The sequence below is a fragment of the Mustela nivalis genome (assembly GCF_964662115.1).
Source record: "Mustela nivalis genome assembly, chromosome: 1".
Taxonomy (NCBI): Eukaryota; Metazoa; Chordata; class Mammalia; order Carnivora; family Mustelidae; genus Mustela; species Mustela nivalis.
In genome coordinates, this window is record NC_139020.1 from 52,221,303 (window position 1) to 52,244,552 (window position 23,250).

The 23,250-nt window shown below is 36.7% G+C and overlaps 1 protein-coding gene across 12 annotated transcripts in view; it reads left to right on the top strand.

Moving 5' to 3' along the window:
• Nucleotides 1-23,250, top strand: part of ALCAM (activated leukocyte cell adhesion molecule) — a 213,840-nt gene that overhangs the window by 153,502 nt on the left and 37,088 nt on the right. For all 12 annotated transcript variants that reach the window (XM_082696746.1, XM_082696750.1, XM_082696753.1 and 9 more), the window contains 5 exons: nt 3,385-3,604; nt 9,941-10,005; nt 11,229-11,316; nt 11,768-11,950; nt 21,940-22,067. In XM_082696746.1, the coding sequence (XP_082552872.1) occupies nt 3,385-3,604; nt 9,941-10,005; nt 11,229-11,316; nt 11,768-11,950; nt 21,940-22,067 (684 nt within the window). The remainder of the gene's footprint in view (nt 1-3,384; nt 3,605-9,940; nt 10,006-11,228; nt 11,317-11,767; nt 11,951-21,939; nt 22,068-23,250) is intronic.

A 23,250-nucleotide genomic window follows, 5' to 3' on the forward strand; every position in this document is an offset into this window, starting at 1 on the left:
GAATTAGTCATCAGCATTAGAAGTTTGTTTCTAGTGTTGTCTTAGAACTACGTTGATGTGGCTGGTCCTTTTTACATTTAACATTGTTCACTTTACTCCTATCTTACAGATGGGAGATCATACTTTCTCGGGTATGGAGGCACAGATGGGTCTAGAAATGGAGGGTAGATACCTGATAGATGATTTGGGTGGCTAGGTAACATTGACTGATAAGGTGTTTCACTTTAATTACAGAAACCAAAAAAGGTGTCTTTCTGGTCCAGTTTCCTAATGCTGAATCACATGAGACTCACATAGTTTTGACCCTGAAGTAGACTTATGCTTCCTTGAATACAATGGCAGTTTTTCCCAAGTTCCTTGAAATGTTAAAAGGTATTTGAATAGGGAAAAAAAATCTGATGGTCAAATAATATTTGAAAACTTTCTTTATCACAGTATTTCTCAGAGCCTTTCATATACTAAGATGCCTTCTAGATAGTCTAAGCTTGCTTCATTTCTTCTTCTTCTTCTTCTTTTTCTTTTTTTTTTTTTTTTTTTTAAACTACTGCAGAACACACTTTGGGAAATATGCTTAGTTTGCACCCAAGCTAGGGGTAGAACACAGTCTTTCAAAATGTGGGTTCTTAAGTCAGACCAACATGTTCTACCATATACATGCTGTCAGATTCTGGACAAGTGAATGAATCTCCATTCTCTCATCTCTGAAAAGGGGATGATAAGAAAAGTTTTCCCTCAGTGGTGTGAGGGTTACATGAAGTAATTCATAGCAGAGTATTGACGGGGTGCTTGGCACATGGTCCTTGTTCTGGCTGTGGGGCTCTAAGCGTATGCGCGTGTGCGGGGTGGGGGGGGATCATGTGACAGCAGAGGAAGGGGGTGAGGCAGCTCAGCACTTCCCTGTACTCCCCTGCTGATACCTGCTCACACTGGAGAATGTTGAACTATTTCTGGTTTACTATAAAAGTGGAAAAAGGAAGCTAAGGCCTGTGAGGACAAGGTCTGTTCACACCCCTCAAACTCCAAGCGAGACTACCACCTGCTTCACCTGTTGAGTCGAACCTACTGCCAAAATAAGTGGAACACAGATGTTGAAAAATCGTGATCGTAGACCTTCCCGCTGATGATTCAGGGAGTAATTTTCACTCAAACTGAACTAGTACAGTGGAGGTGGAAACATTATAATGACAGTTTTCAAAGGCTTAATTAAAGCAAAGAGCTTCGGCAATAACCGGATGAGATGCATTTGAAGTACCAGGGGCTCTAAAACCAGTGTCGATTTGTAGGCAGAGTCGGCAAGCTCTAATTTAATGAAAGCTGAAAGACAAACGGTAGGTGTAGGAAGCGTGAAGGAGGCCAGACACAGAGGAAGGACAGATTGGCTTCTCCCCTTCTGCAGGGTCATCTGCCTGTGAATGGAGATCCTGGTTTCATGTGATCCTTGCCACACTTCACCCCCCCAACCTCTTTCTTTCTTTTCTTTTTTTTAAATGTTCAGTTAGCCAGCGTGTAGGGCATCACTGGTTTTTGATGTAGCGTTCAGTGATTCATTAGTCGTGTATAACTCCTGGTGCTCATCACAGCACGGGCCCTCCTTGACCCTGGCCTCTTCTTCAGCATCTGCCCCAGTGCTGGTACAGAAGGGGCAGCTAACAGCTACGAAGAGTGCTGTAGTGAAGTCATCGTGGAGCCACACTGCAAAGCTTCAACCTTTGCTCTGCTGAGGTCCCCTACGCTAGCTGGGACCTTGGACAATTACCAGCTTCTGTCTGCACTGTGTAATCTGTAAATGAATCTGATATTACAACTCTAACTTACAGGGTTGTTAGGAGTATTAAATCCGTTACTGCGTGGAAAACCCAAGGAAAGTACCTGGCATATGGTTAATAACTATTATTTATTGCATAAGTGTATGAATACAGAAACATAAGGGACTGGTTTAAAATATTTCCCTCAGTGAAGGAATGATTTAGAGTAAGGATTTGCATTGCAAACCTGTGACAAAATTAAAAAATTTAAGGAGAATATTATTAATGTATTCAGATATTCAACCAACTAAAGCTTTTGGGCTCTAAAATTAGCTTAGTAATTGTCTTGGCTTGCAGTGCTATAACCGAACACTGTAGACTAGGGGCTTCAACAGCAACTATTTATTTCTCACAGTTCTGGAGGCTGGGAAGTTCAAGATCAAGGTGCTGGCAAATTTGTCTCTTCATGAGGGTCCTTGTCTTGATTTGCAGATAGCTGCCATTTTGCTATGTACTCATATAACCTGTGTTTTCTTCCTCTTCTTATAAGGGTACTAATCCTGTCATAAAGGCACCATTCTAGTCCTTCATCTAAACATACTGACCTCTCAAAGGCTCCACCTCCAAATATCAGCACCCTGGGGTGGAGGGCTTCGACATAGGAATTTGGTGGTGACACAAACATTTAGTCCATAAAAGTAATAAATATTAATAATTTTTAAAATGTAACTCCCCGTAGTACCTTGGAATTTGCCATGCACTTTAAAATGTTTTATCATATTTTATTTTCTCGAAGACCTTGTGAGGTAAGTAGAAGAGAAATTGGCTTCTATCTTAGATTAAATTGCTTATTAGCTAAGAGAATTTTTGTGGGAGCAAAGGAAGAGATGAATTGTAAGTCTTGGGCTCTTGGCATAATTGTCCATGCCAGATTATATTTTATTTTGATAATAAGTTTTTATATGAAAGCTCTCTGAGCTAAGTTTTATGACTCAGATAGCAAAACTATGGATTTTAGTGATTAATCTGATTCTGTTGCTTAATGGACATGATTGTTTCATAAGGGCACATACTGTTCCTCCATGAAGACTCATTAAATTATGTTATGAGTAAAGGTCAGATCTGTCAGTTTTGGCTGAAACTGAAAGGTGTGGACGTTTAAAATATGTGGATTAAAGTAATGAATATGCAAAGGATAACTGCCCAGGACTTCTGAGTATTTGTAGCCCACATGTATGCTTGCTCTGATGGTTAGCTGAATATCATTTGTGCATTTGTGTGTTTGTTTTCATCTATTTTTTTCTTTTAAATTAGATACAATGCCAACCCTTCTTGTTTTCAGAACAGTCACTAATTCTGTCCTTTGATGCAAGAGAAGCTCAGATTCCAATAGCTCTGTCTTTCCATTTTCACATATTTAAACTGATACCTGTAAAAGAACGTAGAGCCTTTCCTCTTATGAAGAGTCATTTTCTGTAAACCAAGACTTAAATGAGGCTCATATCCAAAATTACTCCTTTTGGACAGAACTATAAATATTGGTGGAAGAATATGGCCAAGAAGTTTTGTTATTCTGGATGTAATCCTGAAACATCTGAATATGCTTGTTTTTAAAATGTATTGTTATTTTAATTTTTAGGAAAAGCCCGATGGCTCCCCAGTATTTATTGCCTTCAGGTCCTCTACAAAGAAAAGTGTGCAGTACGACGATGTACCAGAATACAGAGACAGATTGAGCCTCTCAGAAAACTACACTTTGTCTATCAGTAATGCAAGGATCAGTGATGAAAAGAGATTTGTGTGCATGCTAGTAACTGAGGACAACGTGTTTGAGGCACCTACAATAGTCAAGGTGTTCAGTAAGTAGTCTGCAGTGTAACTGCTAAGTGGGATTGATGGCTGGTACTAGAAAATGTTCTTCAGCAAGAAGAGTGAATGCTCTGTAGTGTCTCCACGGCAGGCATCTCTGTGAGAGGACTTCTGACGATCTTCATTCTGCTCAAGCATGCTGGCAGTGAGGAAAACAAAACCCCTGAAATTCAAATAGGAGTTCTGCAGCGAGGAACTAAAAGAATATTCTCTGTTGTTTTGTTGGGTAACATTTCCTGGGATACGAAGTACCACAAAGTGAAAACTGGCATGTGGTCTTTTACTTTCACTGACATGTACAAATGAATAGTCTATGAGATATACGTAGATATGTGATACATACATATAATCATGCATGTCATGCAAATACACACGTATGTATCAGACTGACCCATATAAAAATAATATTTTTACATATTAAACAATAAATATAAGCAAATCCAAACCATCTTTTGACTTAGAAATCTAAGCTTTTCATGTGTGTGTGCGTGTGTGTGTCAAAATATGTGTGTATGTAGTATTACACACACACACACACACACGTACATATATCCTGGCCTTTAATAATGTTGCTTTAGTTCTTCAAAGTGTTCAGTTGGTTTAGAAAATTGCCCCCAAATAAAAAAGCTCACCACACCCTGAATGCATCGGTGGAATACCTCAGGGGGAAGAAGTAGAGTAAGATTGGAAGAAGAGAAGTCAGAAGAAGAAACTTGGAGTAATTACTGTAGTCATTATGGTAAAGTTACTTTGCCTAATGATAACATATAGTTAATGTTACTGTGCAAATAGCTATGCAAATGAATGACTTGAGAAGTTCTAATTAAACATTTTATCTTTTAATATTCAGGTAAAAAAATCCCACCTCCTGTTACATCATAATATATTAGAAATTACAGGGAGAAAATAGGTCTCAAAAGTTTCAGAATGCCAGTCTTTTTTAACTAGGGAAGAAGGTCTCACTTTTCAGTTTTTCCCCCTCTGCTTTCTGATAACATGGCAGCACCTAGAAATTATTAAAATAAATAGGAAAGAAAGCAGCCCAGAGGGCTACTATAGCAAACAACCATGGATTTTTCCCATTTCTCTTGTAATAGCCTATGCAACTAAGTGGAACTGTCCCTTAAGTATTTATATAGATTTCAAAGCTCCTATGGGCTCCTGACACGGATTCAAAGAATTCTTGTACTATCAAAAGAAACCTTTGTTCTCCAGAAGAACATTGTAAGAGCATATTACATGTTTCAGTTGATTACCTTTCAGCTTAGAAGGCACTTTCCAGAAACCATCCACCCTTCTTAGTCATTTTATGAATCACACCAAATTCCAAGTGTTTACCAGTCATGCCTTCCATTAAATACCCCAAATAATCTGCCTCCTTTATTTGCCAATGGCTCCTCTTTTTTCTTTCTTTCTCTTTCTTTCTTCCTTCCTTTTTTTCTTTCATTTCACTTTGATGTTACTAGGAAGATGGATGGTGCACTTCTAGGGACACTTTCTGTAAAGAGAACAACCAATACAATTTTTAGAATTAGGCCCTGATGTCATAAATACTAAGTTCACAACAAGAATGTATGACAGTAGGTAGAGATTAAGTCATAGCACCCCGAAGGTTATGTGTATGGCTTCGTCATTGCCAGGTTTCTTTCTCACTGTGTTAAAATTCTCAAATATCAAACTAGTCTACAAGAAAGTTGAGAAAATCCAGGTTGTTTCCTTTAAAAGAATAATTTGTGACAATTTTCAGAGTACACCTAAAGAATATATCATACAGCCATCTGGGAAAAAAAAAATCCAGTTGGTCTGCTTTGATAAAAATTTGTAAGATATTTTGGAATACAGGGGATTTCTATGATTGTGAAAAACAAACTCACACCCCACATACTGGCAACACCCCCTACCCCCTTCTCTGTTGAATGTTGTTGAAAACAAAGTGATTCTCAGAAACAGAATTTGCATTCCAGGCTCTGGGCCAGGGAGAATTTAAATAGACAAGTTACACACTCTTGAAAATGGCGTTTTATGCTAAAAACCATGGAACCCTCCAAGTCCAATTAAATGAATGGCACAGCTCATGATAAGGAAAGCATTTGCAAGAGCATATAGGGGCTTTACTTTTTTTTTTTTTTTTAAATAATGAATTTACTTTGGGTCACATTTTGTGAAGCCAACAGCAGCTGTGACAGGGAGGCTTTTATTCTGTGCATGTGTATATTGCAGTCACTTAAGAGTTACTAGGCTCATCAATCAGTGCTCTGTTTCCTTCTGTTGAGTCACCTAGCAACATGCATTGTGTACTACAGAATCGAGTATGGTTGACGTGAGCTAATCCCAGCTCAGCTTGCTGCAGAGTGCCATCCTCATGGGCAAACTCAGACTGTTCTTATTCAGACTGGAGGCCATAACCGATGACTCTGCTCCCTCCGCTGTAGGCTTATTTGTTTAGCTTTAAACTATACCTCAGATACAACAGCTATGTTGTAAGCACCTGAGGTTCAAATAAGTCATGTTCTTTATTGCCAGGAATACAGCTTTTTTTTAAAAAAAGAATTGAATGGCAGCAAAATTAAAGGTGTTTGCATTTAATGCACGTTTGAAGTTAATAAAAACATTCAGAAACACCAGTCAAGCCTTTAAATTTAAAGTTCTCAAAGATTTATTCCAGTCACTGTGCAAAAGTTTTGGAAGTCAAATGGGTACCCAGATTGCCAGCTGGCTGTCGGTGGTGGAACAGAAAAATCCCTGACTGGTCATCAGAAGACCTGGCTTTGTTAGGTGTGTTGCTGATTTCTGACCTCAAGGATGTTCACTAGTCCAAGGCTGCTTCTCTCATCAACAGTAATAGAAATGCTTTGAATTTGAGGGTCGTTTTCTTACTGATTCCTAGATCCTCCAGAGGAGTTTTGCTGAAGAGGACAGGGGAGGGGGAGGCATTTGCTTCTGCTGGCTAGAATCCCACCCACGCTATATTTCAAAGGTTTTTTTCGTGATCATTCATTTGGGGTGGGGAAGAAAAGGAAAATGACTCCAGCTCTAAAAAAGCATTTGAAAACCACAATGTAGGCTAACCTGTAAACCCATTCGTTAAAAGGAAAACTGTTTCCGTGACATAGGGACTGTACACTGTACACTTGGACTGGTTCTTCGCTTAGTGACGGGCAGTGCTGACTTCCTTCACACAGTTACATTAGAGCTTTCATTCGGTCACTGTTCTCAGAGTTTTATCAGAACAGAGCATCCTTCCTCTCGCCTTCCGTGTGAAAGTTCATCAGCCTGCAAGGAATTTTTTTTTTTAAGGAAGGAAGCAGAAAATGACCTATTTAACAAATGAGACCTATTTTATTTCGATTCTTTAAATATAAAAATTACCTTTCCCATCTCATGAGGAAGTAAACTATGATTCCATGCTAACAGTTGTTTACTTAAAGTGGACCAGAATTTATAAGAGGTAATGACTGACAAAGTACTGAGAGGAGCTTTCATGAGTCAATGTAACCAGTGAACCTCTCTTCTTGCCTTCCTCCCCTATCAAAAGCTCTCCTGTGTGTGGTTTTTGGTAAGAACACTGTACGTTGTGGGTGATAGAGAGCAGTTTGGCCTTCATCACTACATTCTCATCTGGCTGCGATACCCTTGATAAAGTTATTTTAATAATGCAAATAAATTTGTACTATGACTTTCCCTTTCAATTCTATACTTGGTTATGAATCCCTGAATTATATTAAGGCATAATTCATGTGAAGTTTTTTTTTTTTAAACACTTTGGAATCAATATGCAATTTTGCTAAAATAGTACATGTCCTCTTTTATGGTCCTCCAACTAATACCCATTGATTGTTGCAAACTAATATTAAAGAAAATTACATATAAAATATCTCGTGGGTTTGAAACAAAAGTTTGGAAGAAAAGAACTCAAGGAATTGGAGTAGGTATTCTCATCACTTCCACAAGAGCCATGGTGACTGTCTTCCAAATAAAAAGATGAGTTACACTGTGAAGAAGTCTAAACATTAAGCATTCTTTCACCAGGTTTTTCTGGATTTTCCACAGCTTCATTTTATGGAAATAAATATAAATTTTAGAAAATATTTATGGAAAGAATATATACATGGCCATGTGTAAGGGCCAAAACTTGTAACACACCAAGTATTTATGATCTTATGTGCAAGAATAAAACATCATAAGGTTTACAAAGCAGAGAAATATATATATTTTGCCTAAGAGGAAGTACGTGCCCAACTGTTTTGATAAATAATTTTGGTGAACCTGAAAGTAATGCAGTTTAGCAACACTGCCCCACCTACATTTTGTATTAGAAGACTCAATTAAAAAAAAAAAAAAAGAAGAAGAACCTCAGTTTTTTCAGATGATTTTTTTTTAAACCTCTTTTTATATTTTAGGCATAGATACTACTGAAGGGGAAACAAAAATCCATTTGTTCTTTTTCTCTTATTAATTTTGACTCTTGATTGACCACATAAATTAATTAAATATCTTACCTCTCTTAGGCTTTCAGAGTGGTATCACGAAATACTTGATTTTAGTTCCCAGAGAAGTTTGTCTTACTTATTAAAGCATTGAGAATTTTTATTTTGCCTAAATATTTTGGATATATCCCTCTCTCAAACATTTTAGACATTTGTCTTAAAACATAAATTCAGAACAGAATTTAATGTTCTATCAGGAATTCAGAGTTGTAATTGTGAACATTAATGACATTACATTAAAACTGTGATAACACCAGTGCTTACTGATAATGTGGAAAACTTTAACCTCCTCCCATATGTTTCGCAGAAATTGCTATTCATCCTGACTTTTTGGTCAGATTTAATAATTTTTTGGTCATTTTTCTAACGGTCAGGAAAACAGGTGTCACTTTTTGTTTGTCATAATGTAACTGTCTCTGTTACACCTTTCTATTCTTCTGTATTTCTTTTTTCTATTTTTTATCTTTCTTGTGTTTTGTTTCCAGTAGGTATATTTAGAAAATAATCCATCTTGTGCAAATTGAATTAGAGTAATATTTCTAGAATTAATAGTAAGTTGGCTCTCCTGTAGTTAAAGGGCATAAGTTGAACACATAGGAAGATTACTATTATTATTCATTGTTCCAATTTGTAATATAAAACAATCACGTAAAAAGGAAATGAACTCTCAATAGTAACATGAAGAAGTTTACATATTTTTTTTACACAGTCTTGGTGATAGCCATTTTGCTCTTCCAAAGACTTTCTGTCTTCATCCTTCTTTTCTATAATGGTCTGGGTAGGCAACATGTCTGATAGCAGAATCCCAAACAAATAATAACTGTATAAAAGCCAACTTAGTCTCCTTTGGTAATAGAAACTAAAGGTATTGGAGATGGTATTACAATGAGACTATGAGTGAAAGAAGAACCCGTTGTCTTTATTTGTTTATATGAGAATAGAATAGTTTTGCCCCATGAGATTCACAAAAATCAATGACAAAGAGGGAATATCCATTTTCTGGAGACTAATTGTTAGAGATAATTAAAAAGTAAAAATTCTGTCAGGGATAGATAACTAACAGCGAAGAGTAAATAACTTAAAATAAGTTTGAATACTGCCTTGTTGCTGTGATTTTTAACTAGTTCTTCCTGAAAGCTCTCTTAGAATGGATGCTTCTAGAACTTCCTACATTTGAGATACTTCTATTATCTCTGTTCCAAATTTGAAGGATTTCCTTACATTTATAATTCTATAATGTGATTTCACTTTAAAGATAAGGTTTGAGATACACAGAAAACTTGAATGTTTATATCCCTTAACGCTTTTTAGTTAGCATGATTTTAGAACCATGATTTTTAAACTTCATTGTGCCTAAAAATCTTGTAGAGAGCTTGTTTTAGAAAGTTGATTTATAGGACTGTCCCTAGAGATGTCCCTACTTCTGGCCAAGGGAGGCTTAGAAATCTGCATTTTTATTAAGTACCCTTTGTGGATTCAGGTCTTCATCTAAGTAGCTGGAAGTTATTAGTAAGTGGAAAGTACACATGATAATCCGTTAATAATCATTTTCATATTTCATATATTAACCTCTATTTCACTATCAAATCCATATTTATAGCTTATGAAACATTCAGAAGACATTACAAATATTTAATTCAAAGGAGTAATAAGCATTTAAAATAGTACTTAATATAATAAAGCAAATACGTGGAGGAGTGGGCTAACCAGATTTCTTAATTACAGATTATATGGGAATGTGTTTGCTTTGAATAAGTGAATTATTTTTCTATAATTCAAATCACAAATGTCCTTTTGTTCTTTCTTGTGTACTTAAAACCTTTTTCTGTTTGACTTTAGAGCAACCATCCAAACCTGAAATTGTAAGCCAAGCGCCTTTTCTTGAAACAGAGCAGCTAAAAAAGGTAAGAACTTGGGTTTGATTCATTGCCTTCACTTAGCAATGTCTTCTCCTGGCCTCAGATGCCAGGACAAATAAGATAGACTTTGTTCTTGTGGAGTTGACAGTGTTGCAGGTACCAATCAGAAAGTCTGCCTGAGTTAGAGTGGGAAATACAGAGGAAGATGTAGTCATTTCTGAAAGGAGGAGAAGGTGAGCAGAGGAGGGGAAAAGGTATAGTCTTTCTTGTTTCAGTGAACTCTTAAATGGAGTCATGAAAGATGAGTAGATTTTCTCCATACCAAGGGTTGAAAGGTTTTCTGACAACATGAAATAATAAGATGTGAAGAATAGCATTTTTAGGAAACATCACATTATTTGTGTTACTGGAACTTTGTGTGGTAAGACAGTAGGCAAGAGAGTGCAGTAAAAGATAAATCTGGAGAAGTAAAGAGAAGCTGGATTATAACAAGCCTTATGTCATGGAGGGAATTTGGACTTTACTCTGTTGGCAGATTAAACTATTAAAAAGTTGAAGTAAAGATATGAGAAGATCAAATTTGAACAGTCACATTAAGAGGTGTGAAGAGAGGCTGTATCGAGAGGAGACAAAGTTGGAGGTTATATTTAGGCACATCAACTGACTAATGATCTTATTTCACTAAGTAAAATACCTAAATTTTCCTTTGTGAAGAAAAAAATACAAACAAATGAAAAGTTCTTTGAATCAGATTGTCTTATTTTGTAATATTATTTGATAAATGCTAAATATTAAAGTCATAACACATTTGAAGAAAAGTGGTGGGAATTGCAGATTTGGTAGATATATGTATCTGAACTTTAATTAGTATGAAACCAGAGAGGCAGCCCCACTTTCACCCTGTTAATGATTCTTGCATGCTGAGATCTGTGAACCATGGGAATAGCCAATGTTAATGTAGTTATGTAATTTAGTTAATACTAAAAACGAATAATGTCAAAATGAATTTGGTAATGCTTTTGGACAAATGTGATTTTATTAATAGTGGCAGCATCTATTGCATGCTTTTAAATGAGCGAGACCATAATTTTAAGTACTAGGCATTGTTTTTAATGCAAGGGAGCATGTATTCAGTCCCCAGTCAGTGCTTGGATAATAAATGGGTCAGGAAACCTTTGGAAGAGCTGCACCCCCTGAGGAGTCCAACGCTTTCAAATTGACAACCACTGATGCAACCAAGGTAGCAACATTTCCTTTTCATTTTGCAGCTGGGAGACTGCATTTCAAAAGACAGTTACCCAGATGGCAACATCACGTGGTACAGGAATGGAAAAGTGCTGCAACCCCTTGAAGGAGGTGGGTAAGAAGTGGGCAGTAAATTCCGATGACCTGTTCTGACCTCTCTCCTCTAGGCATTCCTTAGACTGCCCTGCATCTAAATGCATTGGCCTTTTTGATCTATGGTTCTATGCTTTGTTCCTTTCAGTAACCATTAAGTCATTAAGTGATTTTTTAAAACACCATTTTAGTCCTTGTGCAGAAGAATCAAGAGCAGAGAAGAATTATTTCTGTATATGGCATGTTCTAGAAGTTAATTAAAGGGAGTGGGAGATAGGATTCCAGGATTCTATTTCTGTCTGTGTCTCTGATTTCATGGTTCTGAAAAGACATTCTACCTCGGTACATGTCAATTTTTTCTCCTGTTAAATATAGTAAGGACAAAACCACTTATCAAGGTGTTGTGACATTTAAGAATTGTGATTTTTCCAATGAAAGGTGCTATCATTAGTGCTCTTACTTTCTTCAGTGGTGGTCTTAATTTTTAAAAAGCAAATGGACCCGGTAACTCAGCTCTATACCATGACTTCATCCCTGGAGTACAAGGCAACCAAGGCTGACATACAGATGCCATTTACCTGCTCTGTGACGTATTATGGACCATCTGGTCAGAAAACACTTCAGTCTGAACAAGCAATCTTTGATATTTACTGTAAGTAACTCAGTATGCAATTATGCAATGTTTTGTTTTGTTTTATTTATTTATTTGACAGAGAGAGACAAGAGAGGGAACACAAGTAGGGGGAGTGGGAGAGGGAAAAGCAGGCTCCCGCAGAGCAGGGAGCCTGATGCGGGCTCTGTCCCAGGACCCTGAGATCATGACCTGAGCAGAAGGTAGACGCTTAACTACTGAGCCACCCAGGCACCGCTACAATTATGCAATTTTAATGTCTTAGAGTATTCATATGCTATTAGTCTTTCAATTCCTAATCCACATTCTCTTTGGACTGTGCCTTCAGTCCTTCTTTCCTGTTCTGCAGTACTCAAATAATTTATTTCTCCTTGGGATCCTATAGAATAAATGCTTACTCTGTCTTGTGATAGCTTTCACTTTTCACTTTGTCATTTCTGAAGATCTCTTCTGGATTCTGCTAGACACTAAGTTCCTTAAAAACAAGACCTCTAACTCAGTGTGGTCCCTTCAGGTAGTCCTCACAAGCTATGAATATTTTTTTAAGATTTTATTTATTTATTTGTCACAGAGAGAGAGAGAGACAGTAAGAGAGGGACTATAAGCAAGGGGAGTGGGAGAGGGAGGAAGCAGGCTTGCCGCTGAGCAGAGAGCCTGATGTGGGGCTCGATCCCAGAACCCTGGGATCATGTCCTGAGCCAAAGGCAGACACTTAACGACTGAGCTACCCAGGCACCCTAAGTTATGAATTTTGTAAAAGTTGAAAATGCCATCTGATTATTTTCTGAATGAAGGACAGATGAATAGAAGCTCATGACTGATTGGACTTCTCGCTATGGGATTTCCATTTTAATGAAAAAAAAAAAAAACTAATAAGATCAATTGTACAAGTTTACATAGGATGTTTTATTCCAGACATTTTGGTTAACTTTATTTCATAGATTTGAAACATAGGCTATTAGACTAAAAAGGAAGCTTCGTGATCTTCTAATCTAACTCCTTATTTTACTAAGCAGTAAAGTGAGTCTCAGAGACCTGCCCTAAATTAGAGACTGGTTTAGAATCCTTTTCTGCCATAAGACAGGTGCCAAGATTTAGAGCAAACAGGCTGATAGTCCAGGCACAACACAGTCAATTTCTGTGCCTTTCTAAAAGAGTAGGTAACTGCTTTAGGTCTCAGTTTTCTTATCTTGAAATGGAAAAAATAACTCAGTGATGTTATGGAGATTAAGGGAAATCACAAATCTAAAATAGCATCCTATATTGCTCATTAAGTTCTTGTTACTAAGTACTATTATTATTATTACATATGATCATTATTACTACAGATGCATAGAACTAGAGATACTATTTTTGGAGAGATGCTGTTTTAAAAATTTTAGAAGGATTATTTAAAAAAAAAAAAAGAATCAAAACTTTTTGTAATACTGCCATATATGGTAGAATAACCTAATACTTCTACGTGTATTCTGAAGAAAGAGCAGAAATGCCAGTTGAGCCATTGTAGGGTTTAATCTCCTCTGCATTCTTATTTTGGTTCCATAAACTGCAGAACCTTATATAAGAACAAAACTGACAATCCACTTGCCCTGACAATAAAGGATTGTTGTGCCTTAAACTTTGTATCTAAGTTTCAACTTCTATACTGACTTAAAGTAAGGACTTAAAGGATTTCATTATGTGCAACTTATCTAAAATCAAGCTATTATTTCTGTAAGTAAAGGCAGAATTCTGTCTGTTCAAAAATGTTGAACTGGAAATAAACTCTCTTGGTGTAAGTGCAGGATACAAGATAGGAAAGAGCATCAAGATGAGTAATAAGGACCGGGAAAATGGCTTCAGAAAAAAAACAGGAATGTTTGTTATCAGGCACGAAGAGCCGGGTAAGCAGAAAAGTCCTTGGATGAATGAGAAGGAAATGATTTTACTGTGGGGGGTGCATTTGGCACAGCTTTTTTTTTTTTTTTTTTTAAAGATTTTATTTATTTGACACAGAGAGAGAGAGATCACAAGTAGGCAGAGAGAGAGGGGAAAGCAGGCTCCCCGCTGAGCAGAGAGCCCGACGTGGGGCTCGATCCCAGGACCCTGAGATCATGACCTGAGCTGAAGGCAGTGGCTTAACCCATTGAGCCACTCAGGCGCCCCATTGGCACAGCTTTTGAGAAGCCACAATGTATGCAGTGCTGGACTTCCTGGTAAAGATACAAAGTGCTTAACAGGGTCCTGACATTCAAAGAGTTTACAGCTCCAGTAGAGCAATGAGATACCTACAGGGGGAGGAAATTGTCAGTGCAAGGTCACATGGGGTAAGTGACACTCAGCTCAGTGAATAGCACTGAAAGCTCAGATGCCCAAGGACAGTGATTCTCAGACTTTTGTTGCATCTGAATCACCAGAAGGTCTTACAGCACCAATCACCAGACCCTGCTCTGAAGTTTCTTACCCTGTAGTTGTGGGGGGAAGTTCAACACTTTGCATTTATAACAGATTCCCTGGTGATGCTAACACTGTTCATATGAGGACCATACTTGGAAAATCACATAAAAGTGGAGAAGGAGGGAGCTAAATGGAAAGGACAGAGAATACATTCAGAGGAAAGAGATTTGGTCAGTTCATCTGGAGGAAGGTGCCCTAGTCCACTCCTGCCGTAATCCTTCCTTACCCTTTCCAATCAGTAATGAAACTTGATAGAATCTAGCTCTTTATGTTGATCTTTATGTTTATGTTGACCTTTATGTTAATCTGATTTGTTATGTTTATGCTTATCCGATTCTGCCTTCGAATATGCCACCATTCTTCATGGCCCGTATTTCTGTGATTCCCAAAATAATATTCCTTTCTGTTCACTCTGAACTGCCCTCCAAGCTGCTGCTGAAAATACCTTTTTAAAAACAGATGTGAAACCATGTTAGGTTAGTGCTATGATTACAGTTCTTCAGTAACTCCCCAGATCTCTTGGATTAATCTTCACGCTCGTTGTTTTCTTTCTTCCAAGTTTTTACTTAAATTCCAGTTGGTTAACATACAGTGTAATGTAAGTTTTAGGTGTAGGATTTAGTATACAACACCAGTTTCCTGTTGCAGCCAGTGCACTCCTTAATTCCCATCACCTATTTAACCCAACCGCCCTCCACCTCCCCACCAGCAACCCTCTGTTTATTCTCTATATTAGAAGTCTGTTTTATGGTTTACCTCTCTGTTTTCTTTCAGTTATGTTTATCTGTTATCATTTCTTAAATTCCACATATTAGTGAAATCATATGGCAGTTGTCTTCCTCTGACTGACTTGTTTTGCTCAGCATAATACTCTCTAGCTCCATCCATGTCATTGCAAATAGCAAGATTTCATTATTTTTACGGCCGAGTAGGATTCCATTGTGTATATATATGACAGCTACTTTATTCATACATCAGTTGGTGGACATTTGGGCTCTTTCCATAATTTGGGTGTTGTTGATAATACTGCTGTAAACATCAGGCTGCATGTATCTGTTCAAATCAGTATTTTTGTGTTTTGGGAGTGAATACCTAGTAGTGCAATTGCTGGGTTGTAGGGTAGTTCTATTTTTAACTTTCTGAGGAAACTCCATACTGCTTTCCAGAGTGGCTGTTCCGGTTTTCATTCCCATCAACAGTGTAAGAGTTCCCTTCTCTCTGCATCCTCGTCAACATCTTTTGTTTGCTGTGTAGTTTTATTTAGCCATTCTGACAGGTGCGAGGTGGTATCTCATTGTGGTTTTGATTTATATTTCCCTGGTGATGATTGATGGTGAGCATCTTCCCATGTGTCTGTTACCCATTCTGGCTGTCTTCTTTGGAAAAATGTCTGTTCATGTCTTCTGCCCATTTTTAACTGGATTATTTGTTTTTGGGGTGTTAAAATTTATAGATTCTTTATAGATTTTAGATACTAACCCTTAATCAGATATGTCATTTACAAATATCCTCTCCCACTCGGTAGGTTGCCTTCTAGTTTTCTTGACTGTTTCCTTCGCTATGCAGAAGATTTTTATCTTGTTGAAGTCCCAGTAGTTGTTGTTTCCCTTGCCTCCAGAGATGCATCCAGTTAGAAGTTGCTATGGCCAGTGTCAAGCAGGTGCTGCCAATATTCTCCTCCAGGATTTTGATGGTTTCCTGTCTCCTGTCTCACATTTAGGTCTTTCATGCATTTTGAGTTCATTTTTGTGTATGGTGTAAGTAAGTTACCCAGTTTCATTGGGCATGTTGCTGTGTGTTTTCCCAACACTATTTGTTGAAGAGGCTTTGTCGAAGATTAGTTGACCATATAGTTGTGGGTCCATACCTGAGTTTTCTCTTTTGTCCCATTGATATATGTATCTGTTTTTATGCCATTATCAGACTGTCTTGATCACTACCGCTTTGTAATGTAGCTTAAAGTCCAGAATTCTGATGCCTCCAGCTTTGCTTTTCTTTTTCAAGGTTGCTTTGGCTTTTTAGGTCTTGTGGTTCAATACAAATTTTAGGATTGTTTGGTCTAGCTCTGTGAAAATAGCTGGTGATATTTTGATAGGGATTGCATTAAATGTGTGGATTGCTTTGGGTAGTATAGGCTTTTTAACAATATTTGTTCTTTTAATCCATGAGCATGGAATGTTTTTCCATTTCTTTGTGTCATCTTCAGTTTCTTTCATAAGTGCTCTACAGTTTTTAGAGTACAGATCTCTTACCTCCTTGGTTAGGTTTATTACTTGATGTCTTACGGTTTTTGGTACATTTGTAAATTAGGTCGATTTCTTGATTTCTCTTTCTGCTGATTCATTATTGGTGTATAGAAATGCAACATTTTTTGCATGTTGATTTTGTATCCTGCAATTTTGCTGAATTTGTGTATCAGTTCTAACAATTTTTTTGGTGGAGTCTTTCATAAACTATCATTTCATCTGCAAACAGTGAACATTTGACTTCTTCCTTGCTAATTTAGATACCTTTCACTTTTTAAAAATTTTTAATTTTTTTTTTTTGTCTGATTGCTGAGGCGGGGGATTCCAGTACTATATTAAATAACAGTGGTAACAGTAGTCATCTCTGCTGTTCCTGATTTAGAGGAAAAACTCTGTTTTTCACCACTGAGGATGGTATTACCTGTGGTTTTCCATTTATGTCCTTTATTATGTTGAGGTATGTTCCTTCTATCCCTATTTTGTTGATGGCTTTTATGAAGAATGGATGTTGTACTTTGTCAAATGCTCTGTCTGCATCTGTTGAGAGAGGATCATATGGTTCTTAGCCTGCCTTTTATTAATGTGGTATCTCACATTGATTAATTTGCAAATATTGAACCACCTTGGCAACCCAAGAATAAATCTTACTTGATCATGGTGAATGATTCTTTTAGTGTAATGTTGGATTTGATTTGCTAGTATTTTGTTGAGAATTTTTGTGTCCATGTTCATCAGGGTTGTTAGTCTGTAGTTGTCTTTTTTAGTGGAATCTCTTTAGTTTTGGAATCAGAGTAATGCTGGCCTCATAGAATGAATTTGGAAGTTTTCCTTCCTTGTCTATTTTTGGACTAGTTTGTGAAGAATAGATAGAATTCCCCTGGGAAGCCATCTCACCCTCGACTTTTGTTTCTTGGGAGATTTTTGATTACTGATTCAATATCTTTGCTGGTTATTGGTCTAGTCAAGCTTTCTATTTCTTCCTGTTTCAGTTTTGGTAGGTTATATGTTTCTAGGAATTTATCCATTTCTTCCATATTGCCCAACTTGGTGGCATGTATTTTTCATAATATTCTCTTATGATTGTTTGTATTTCTGTGGTGTTGGTTGTGATCTCTCCTCTTTCATTTGTAATTTTATTTGAGTCCTTTCTCTTTTCTTTTTTAAGAAGTCTGGCTAGGGGTTTGTCAGTTTTATTAATATTTTTTAAAAACCAGCTCCTGGTTTCATTGATTTTTTTTTTTTTTCTCCTGTGTTTTTGGTTTGGTTGTTTCTATATCACTTTTTTCTGTTCTAATCTTTATGATTTCCCTTCTTCTGCTGTCTTTAGGCTTCATTTGTTTTCTTTTTCTAGCTCCTTTGGGTATGAGGTTAGCTTGCATATTTGAGATTTTTCTTGGTATTCGAGGTAGGCTTATATTGGTATGTACTCTCTTCTTATGAACACTTCTGCTGCATCCCAAAGATTTCAGATCATTATGTTTTCATTTTCATTTGTTTTCAGGTATTTATTTCTTCTTTAATGGTTGACCCAGTCATCCCTTAGTAGGTTGTTCTTTAACCTCCATGCATTTGTGTTCTTTCTAAATTTTTTCTTCTAGTTGACTTCAAGTTTCGTAGCCTTATGATCAGCAAAATGCATAGTATGGTATCAGTCTTTTTGTGCCTATTGAGGCTTGATTTGTCACCTAGTATGTGGTCCATTCTGTCGAATGTCCCATGTGTACTTGAAAAGATTGTATTTTCTGCTGCTTTAGGATGAAATGTTCTGAATATATGTTAAATCTGTCTGGTCCAGTGTGTCATTCACAGGCATTGTTTCCTTGTTGATTTTCTGCTTAGATGATCTGTCCATTGATATAAGTGGAGTTTTAAAGTTCCTTACAATAAGTGTGTTATTATCAATAAATTCCTTTATGTTTGTTATTAATTGTTCAGTATATTTGGGTGCTCCCACATTGGGGGCATAAATATTTAAGTTGTTAGATCTTCTCATGGAATAGATCACTTTATTTGATATAGTGCCCTTCTTCATCTCTTGTTATAGACCTTGGTTTAAAATCTAGTTTGTCTGATACGAGAATTGCTACTCCAGCTTTCTTTTGCTATCCTTTTGCATGGGAGATATTCCTCTATCCCTTCACTCTAACCTGCAGGTGTCTTTAGGTCTAAAATGTAGGCAGTATATAGATGGGCCTTGTTTTTGAATCCAGTCTGACTCCCTATGTCTTTTGATTGGAGCATTCAGTCCATTTACATTCAGAGTAATGACTGACAGATATGAACTTAGTGCCATTTTATTACCTATTTTGTTGTTGTTTCTGGAGATTTTCTCTGTTCCTTTCCGGTCTTTATCACTTTTAGTCTTCCTTTTTCACTTAAAGAGTCCCCTTTGCTATTACTTGCGGGGCTGGTTCATTGGTCTTGAACTCCTTTACTTTTTGTTTGTCTGGGAAACTGTCTCTCCTTCTATTATGAATGATAGCCTTGCGGGATAGAGTATTCTGGGCTGCAGATTTTTTCCATTTAGTGTATTGATTATATCCTGCCACTTTCTCCTGGATGCTAAGTTTCTGTGGAGAGATCTCCTGCTAACCGTATTGGTCTTCCCTTGTAAATTAGAGACTTTTTATCTTGTTGTTTTAGGATTTTTCTTTATCTCTATATTTTGCAAATTAAACTACTCTGTGTCTTGGCGTTGACCTTCTGTTGGATTTTGATGGGAGTTCTCAGTGCCTCCTGGATTTGGATGTCTGTTTTCATAATTTCCACAAATAAACCTTCTTTCCCCTTTTCTATCTCTTCTTCTTCTGGGACTCCTGTGACACAAATGTTACTATGTTTGATGGAGTCACTGAGTTTCCTGGGTCTGCTTTCATGATCAGGATTTTTCTTTCCCTCTTTTGTCTTTATACTCCCAATTTCGATATGCTTCAGATCCCTTGTAGCCATGGTCCTGTACTATGTCTCAGTCTTCATCACTTCACTGTGTCTTCTATAATCCTGTTTTGTTTTCCAGATTCCTCCTTTAGACTATTACTTCCATGACTATTCATTTGCTCTCACTACCAAAGTTTCGTTTTCTAGCAAACACCTATTTATTCTTTAAATTCCAGCTGTAGCATCAGTTTGTACCAGACACTTCCCAGTCTCATGCATCTATAAACTATCAGTGATAACATCATATCCAATTTTTATGTTGTTATTTTCTTAATTGTTTGATGTCATTACAAATCGATTGAAAGCCATGCTGTTTTCAACTTTATAACTTCGGCATTTAGTGCCAGCACAAAATAAATATTAACTAAACAAATGAATACATGAGTGGATAGAGGATAAATGGAGATAGGACAAAGAAAACTTGAATAGAATCTCGGTTATTATGTAGTGGTATATAGAGAGTAGTAAGATATACTTCTTACCTGAATAGTTCAAGGCAGTCATGGGTACTAGGTTAGGAAATTTTTATTTCAGTCATCACATATAATTGTAATCTTCAAAGCATTACTTTGAAATTAGCATTACTTCAAAAAACTGATATATATATATATATATGTATATATATATATTTCCTCAAAATCAGTTTTGATGTGTATATATATACATATGTGTGTGTGTGTGTATAAAATTTATATATTATATATTATATATATGATGGAGTGGAATGTGGGACTGTCCGTGTTTCAGGTATAGGTTAGCGCCTGGACAATGGAAATGTTAGTAGGAATAAAAGGAGAGAATGAGGTGCAAAACACAGTATTAATTGTATTAATCATTCACACATGGTGACAGAGTGGATGAGAAAAAGCCAGAATACCTGGCAGAATGATTTACTAATAGACAGAGTAAAATTCAGAGAAAAAGTCCAGGGCAACGGGAGAGCAAGAGATGGTTAATTTTGTTTGAGGCATGTTAGTTGGACATCCAGAAAGTTACTGTGAAAACTCAGATCTCTCTGATCTCAGTGTAGTTCTTCAATTCTCTAATGCAGAACAGAGCTATTGAAAGGGGACACAGAGAAGGCAAGTTTTGCAATAAAGCAGGAAGTCAGACAGACTGTGATCCTGGCTGTTCTGGTGTCAGCTTTGATTGAGCAGTCTTGCAGTGATACGCAACAGGCCAGAGTAATGAAGGGCCACATAAAAGAGTGAAGAAGGCGTAGAAATGGAAGGCCAGCGGGGGATGAAAAACAGACTTTATTTACCTTCCAACTTTACTGGGAGCTACTAGTGAGGGAACTACCTTGGGGAAATTCAGAAAAACTAACAAAAAGTGTATTAAACCAGTCACTGTTAAGCTTCAGAACATTCTGGGCAAATAGACCCAAGCATGGAAAAAAAGGCAGCAAAGCAATCTAAATCAACCCTTCTATGTTTTTTCTGCATTTGGATATTAAAAAGATACATAAATGGTAGCAAGAGATAGGGAAAAAACCTCTGAATTTACTACTTATTTGTTTTATTAGCTAATAACAAAGTAAGTCTTCATAAATTATTATTCTACTCTTATTCTGTTATTCTTATTATCCAGCTATATAACAAGCTATATTAGAAAGTGGGTCATTTATAACTGCCAACACCCCTTCCTCTTATTTTCTGTTTGCTGGATATCGTCCTTCATATCTAGCCTTTAATTTTTTTAGTGTTCTACTGTTAGTAGTAGCCTCTACTAAAGAATACCCTTTAGCCCTATTTTCTCCTTAAAAGTGACCAAGTGAAATGAAATTTGCACCTTTGCTCCAATGAGCAGAATGGAATTTTAGTATATTTACAGTCCCGTTGGTTGTTTTAAGGGTCTTCAGTTCACAGGCTTCATCTTTTTGAAATAGGATCTTCTCTCCTGTGTGCCAGAAATCTTGCCGGCATTGCTTAGGTCATGTCTCTTTTTATTTAATATAAGGTATTATTATGTAAGAGGAGTGTAGGGTACTTAATAGTTTTAGCTACTGTGGAAGCTGATCCAGTCTTTCCAAACCATGGGGTTCATATAATATAGTTAAATGCCCTTATAATGAAATCATGCAGTGAGATTGTTCCTACTCGTCTTTTACACATAAAATAATTATGGCCATTCCTACCTCAGCTAAAGACATTTTGCTAAGAAGAAATTGGCTTTTATGTAACAAGGTCTCTGTAGTTTTCTCTAACCAAGATTAGTACTTGGTAAAGCAAGTAGCTATTAACTTCAATCCCTCTATAAAAGGATACATTTAAGTAATTACCATTACTAGCTTCTTGAGAAAATTGTGTATAATTTAGTCATTTATATTGTATGTACAGAGTAATTTGGTACTTGATGAAAATGGTTAACTTGTGTCTGTGACTCTTGCAGATCCTACTGAACAAGTGACAATACAAGTGCTACCATCAAAAAATGCCATCAAAGAAGGGGATAACATCACTCTTAAGTGTTTGGGAAATGGTAACCCTCCTCCTGAGGAATTTTTGTTTTACTTACCCGTAAGTGCTTACCGATTATGACCTGAGCTAGAATACTATCATTTTGTCCTGTCGTGTGGCCACTGGCTGACATATTAAGAATTGTGTGTAGTTGGGCAGCTTAAGAGAGAAAGGTGTTATTCTTGGGGACAAAGGACACCTGTAGAATGTCCTCTGAAAGGTTGTCCTACGTTTGTTGGGTTGGGTTTGGTTTCTTTTTGGCAGCTACCAGTGATCTTGCCTTTTTTTCTCAGTTCTAGGAGATTTCAGAGGAAAAAAGGTAAAAAGCTTATCATAGGAAACCATAATTACAAAAACTCTAGTTTTCACTATCTAGATAAGCTGTAAGAATCTGTTCTTCAAAAACAGATAACTCAAAAAAAAAAAAAACCAGATAACTCTAAAATGAAGAATGATGACAGCAATGATGTAGATTCTAAATCTACCACAGTGCCTTTCTGAACACATCTCTGAACCTCTGAAATAGGACCATTCTGTTGCACATGATATTTAGCTTTACACAATAAAGCTAGGGGGTGTATCTTCCCATGGCATATGGTCTTGAAGGGCAAGCTCCTCAACTTTTATCAATATGATAACTGAAAGGAATCATATATAGAGAAAATAATTTGTAACATTTGTCTAGGATGTGTCCTAGATATCATGGTAGTATGGAGTCATACGACGAAAGAGCTGTTGAGGACACTTGTTTGCTCTCCCAGAACTCTCCCAAGGTTTGTGTATGACCTAAACTTCCATTGATAGAAGCCATATACAACCATATATTGTATTTACTTATGGGTTATATGTACACATGTTACCCACTGCCTTTCTCAGTAGCATTTAAGAATATCATTACTACATTTCTCAGAAGACTAATAACAGCTGATTTCTTTTAGACTGAAATGTTGGTAGAAAACTTTGTTTCTCCCGATAAGTAATAGCTTGTTCTTTGAACAATACGTTCAAAAACATACTGTTTTTTTCTCCCATGCAAATAAACTTCTGAAACTATGTTTCTACCTTGGCTCTCAGGGAGGACAGGCAAATTTATGTCTTAGCTTTATAACAATATCTGATGATTATAGTTTTTTTATTACTATGTACTCCTAGTTCATCTATATTCTTTTCACTCTTCGTTTATTAATTCTTTTCTTTTTCTTTACTCTTAAAAAATAATTTCTTCTTTCTTCTCCCTCCGTCC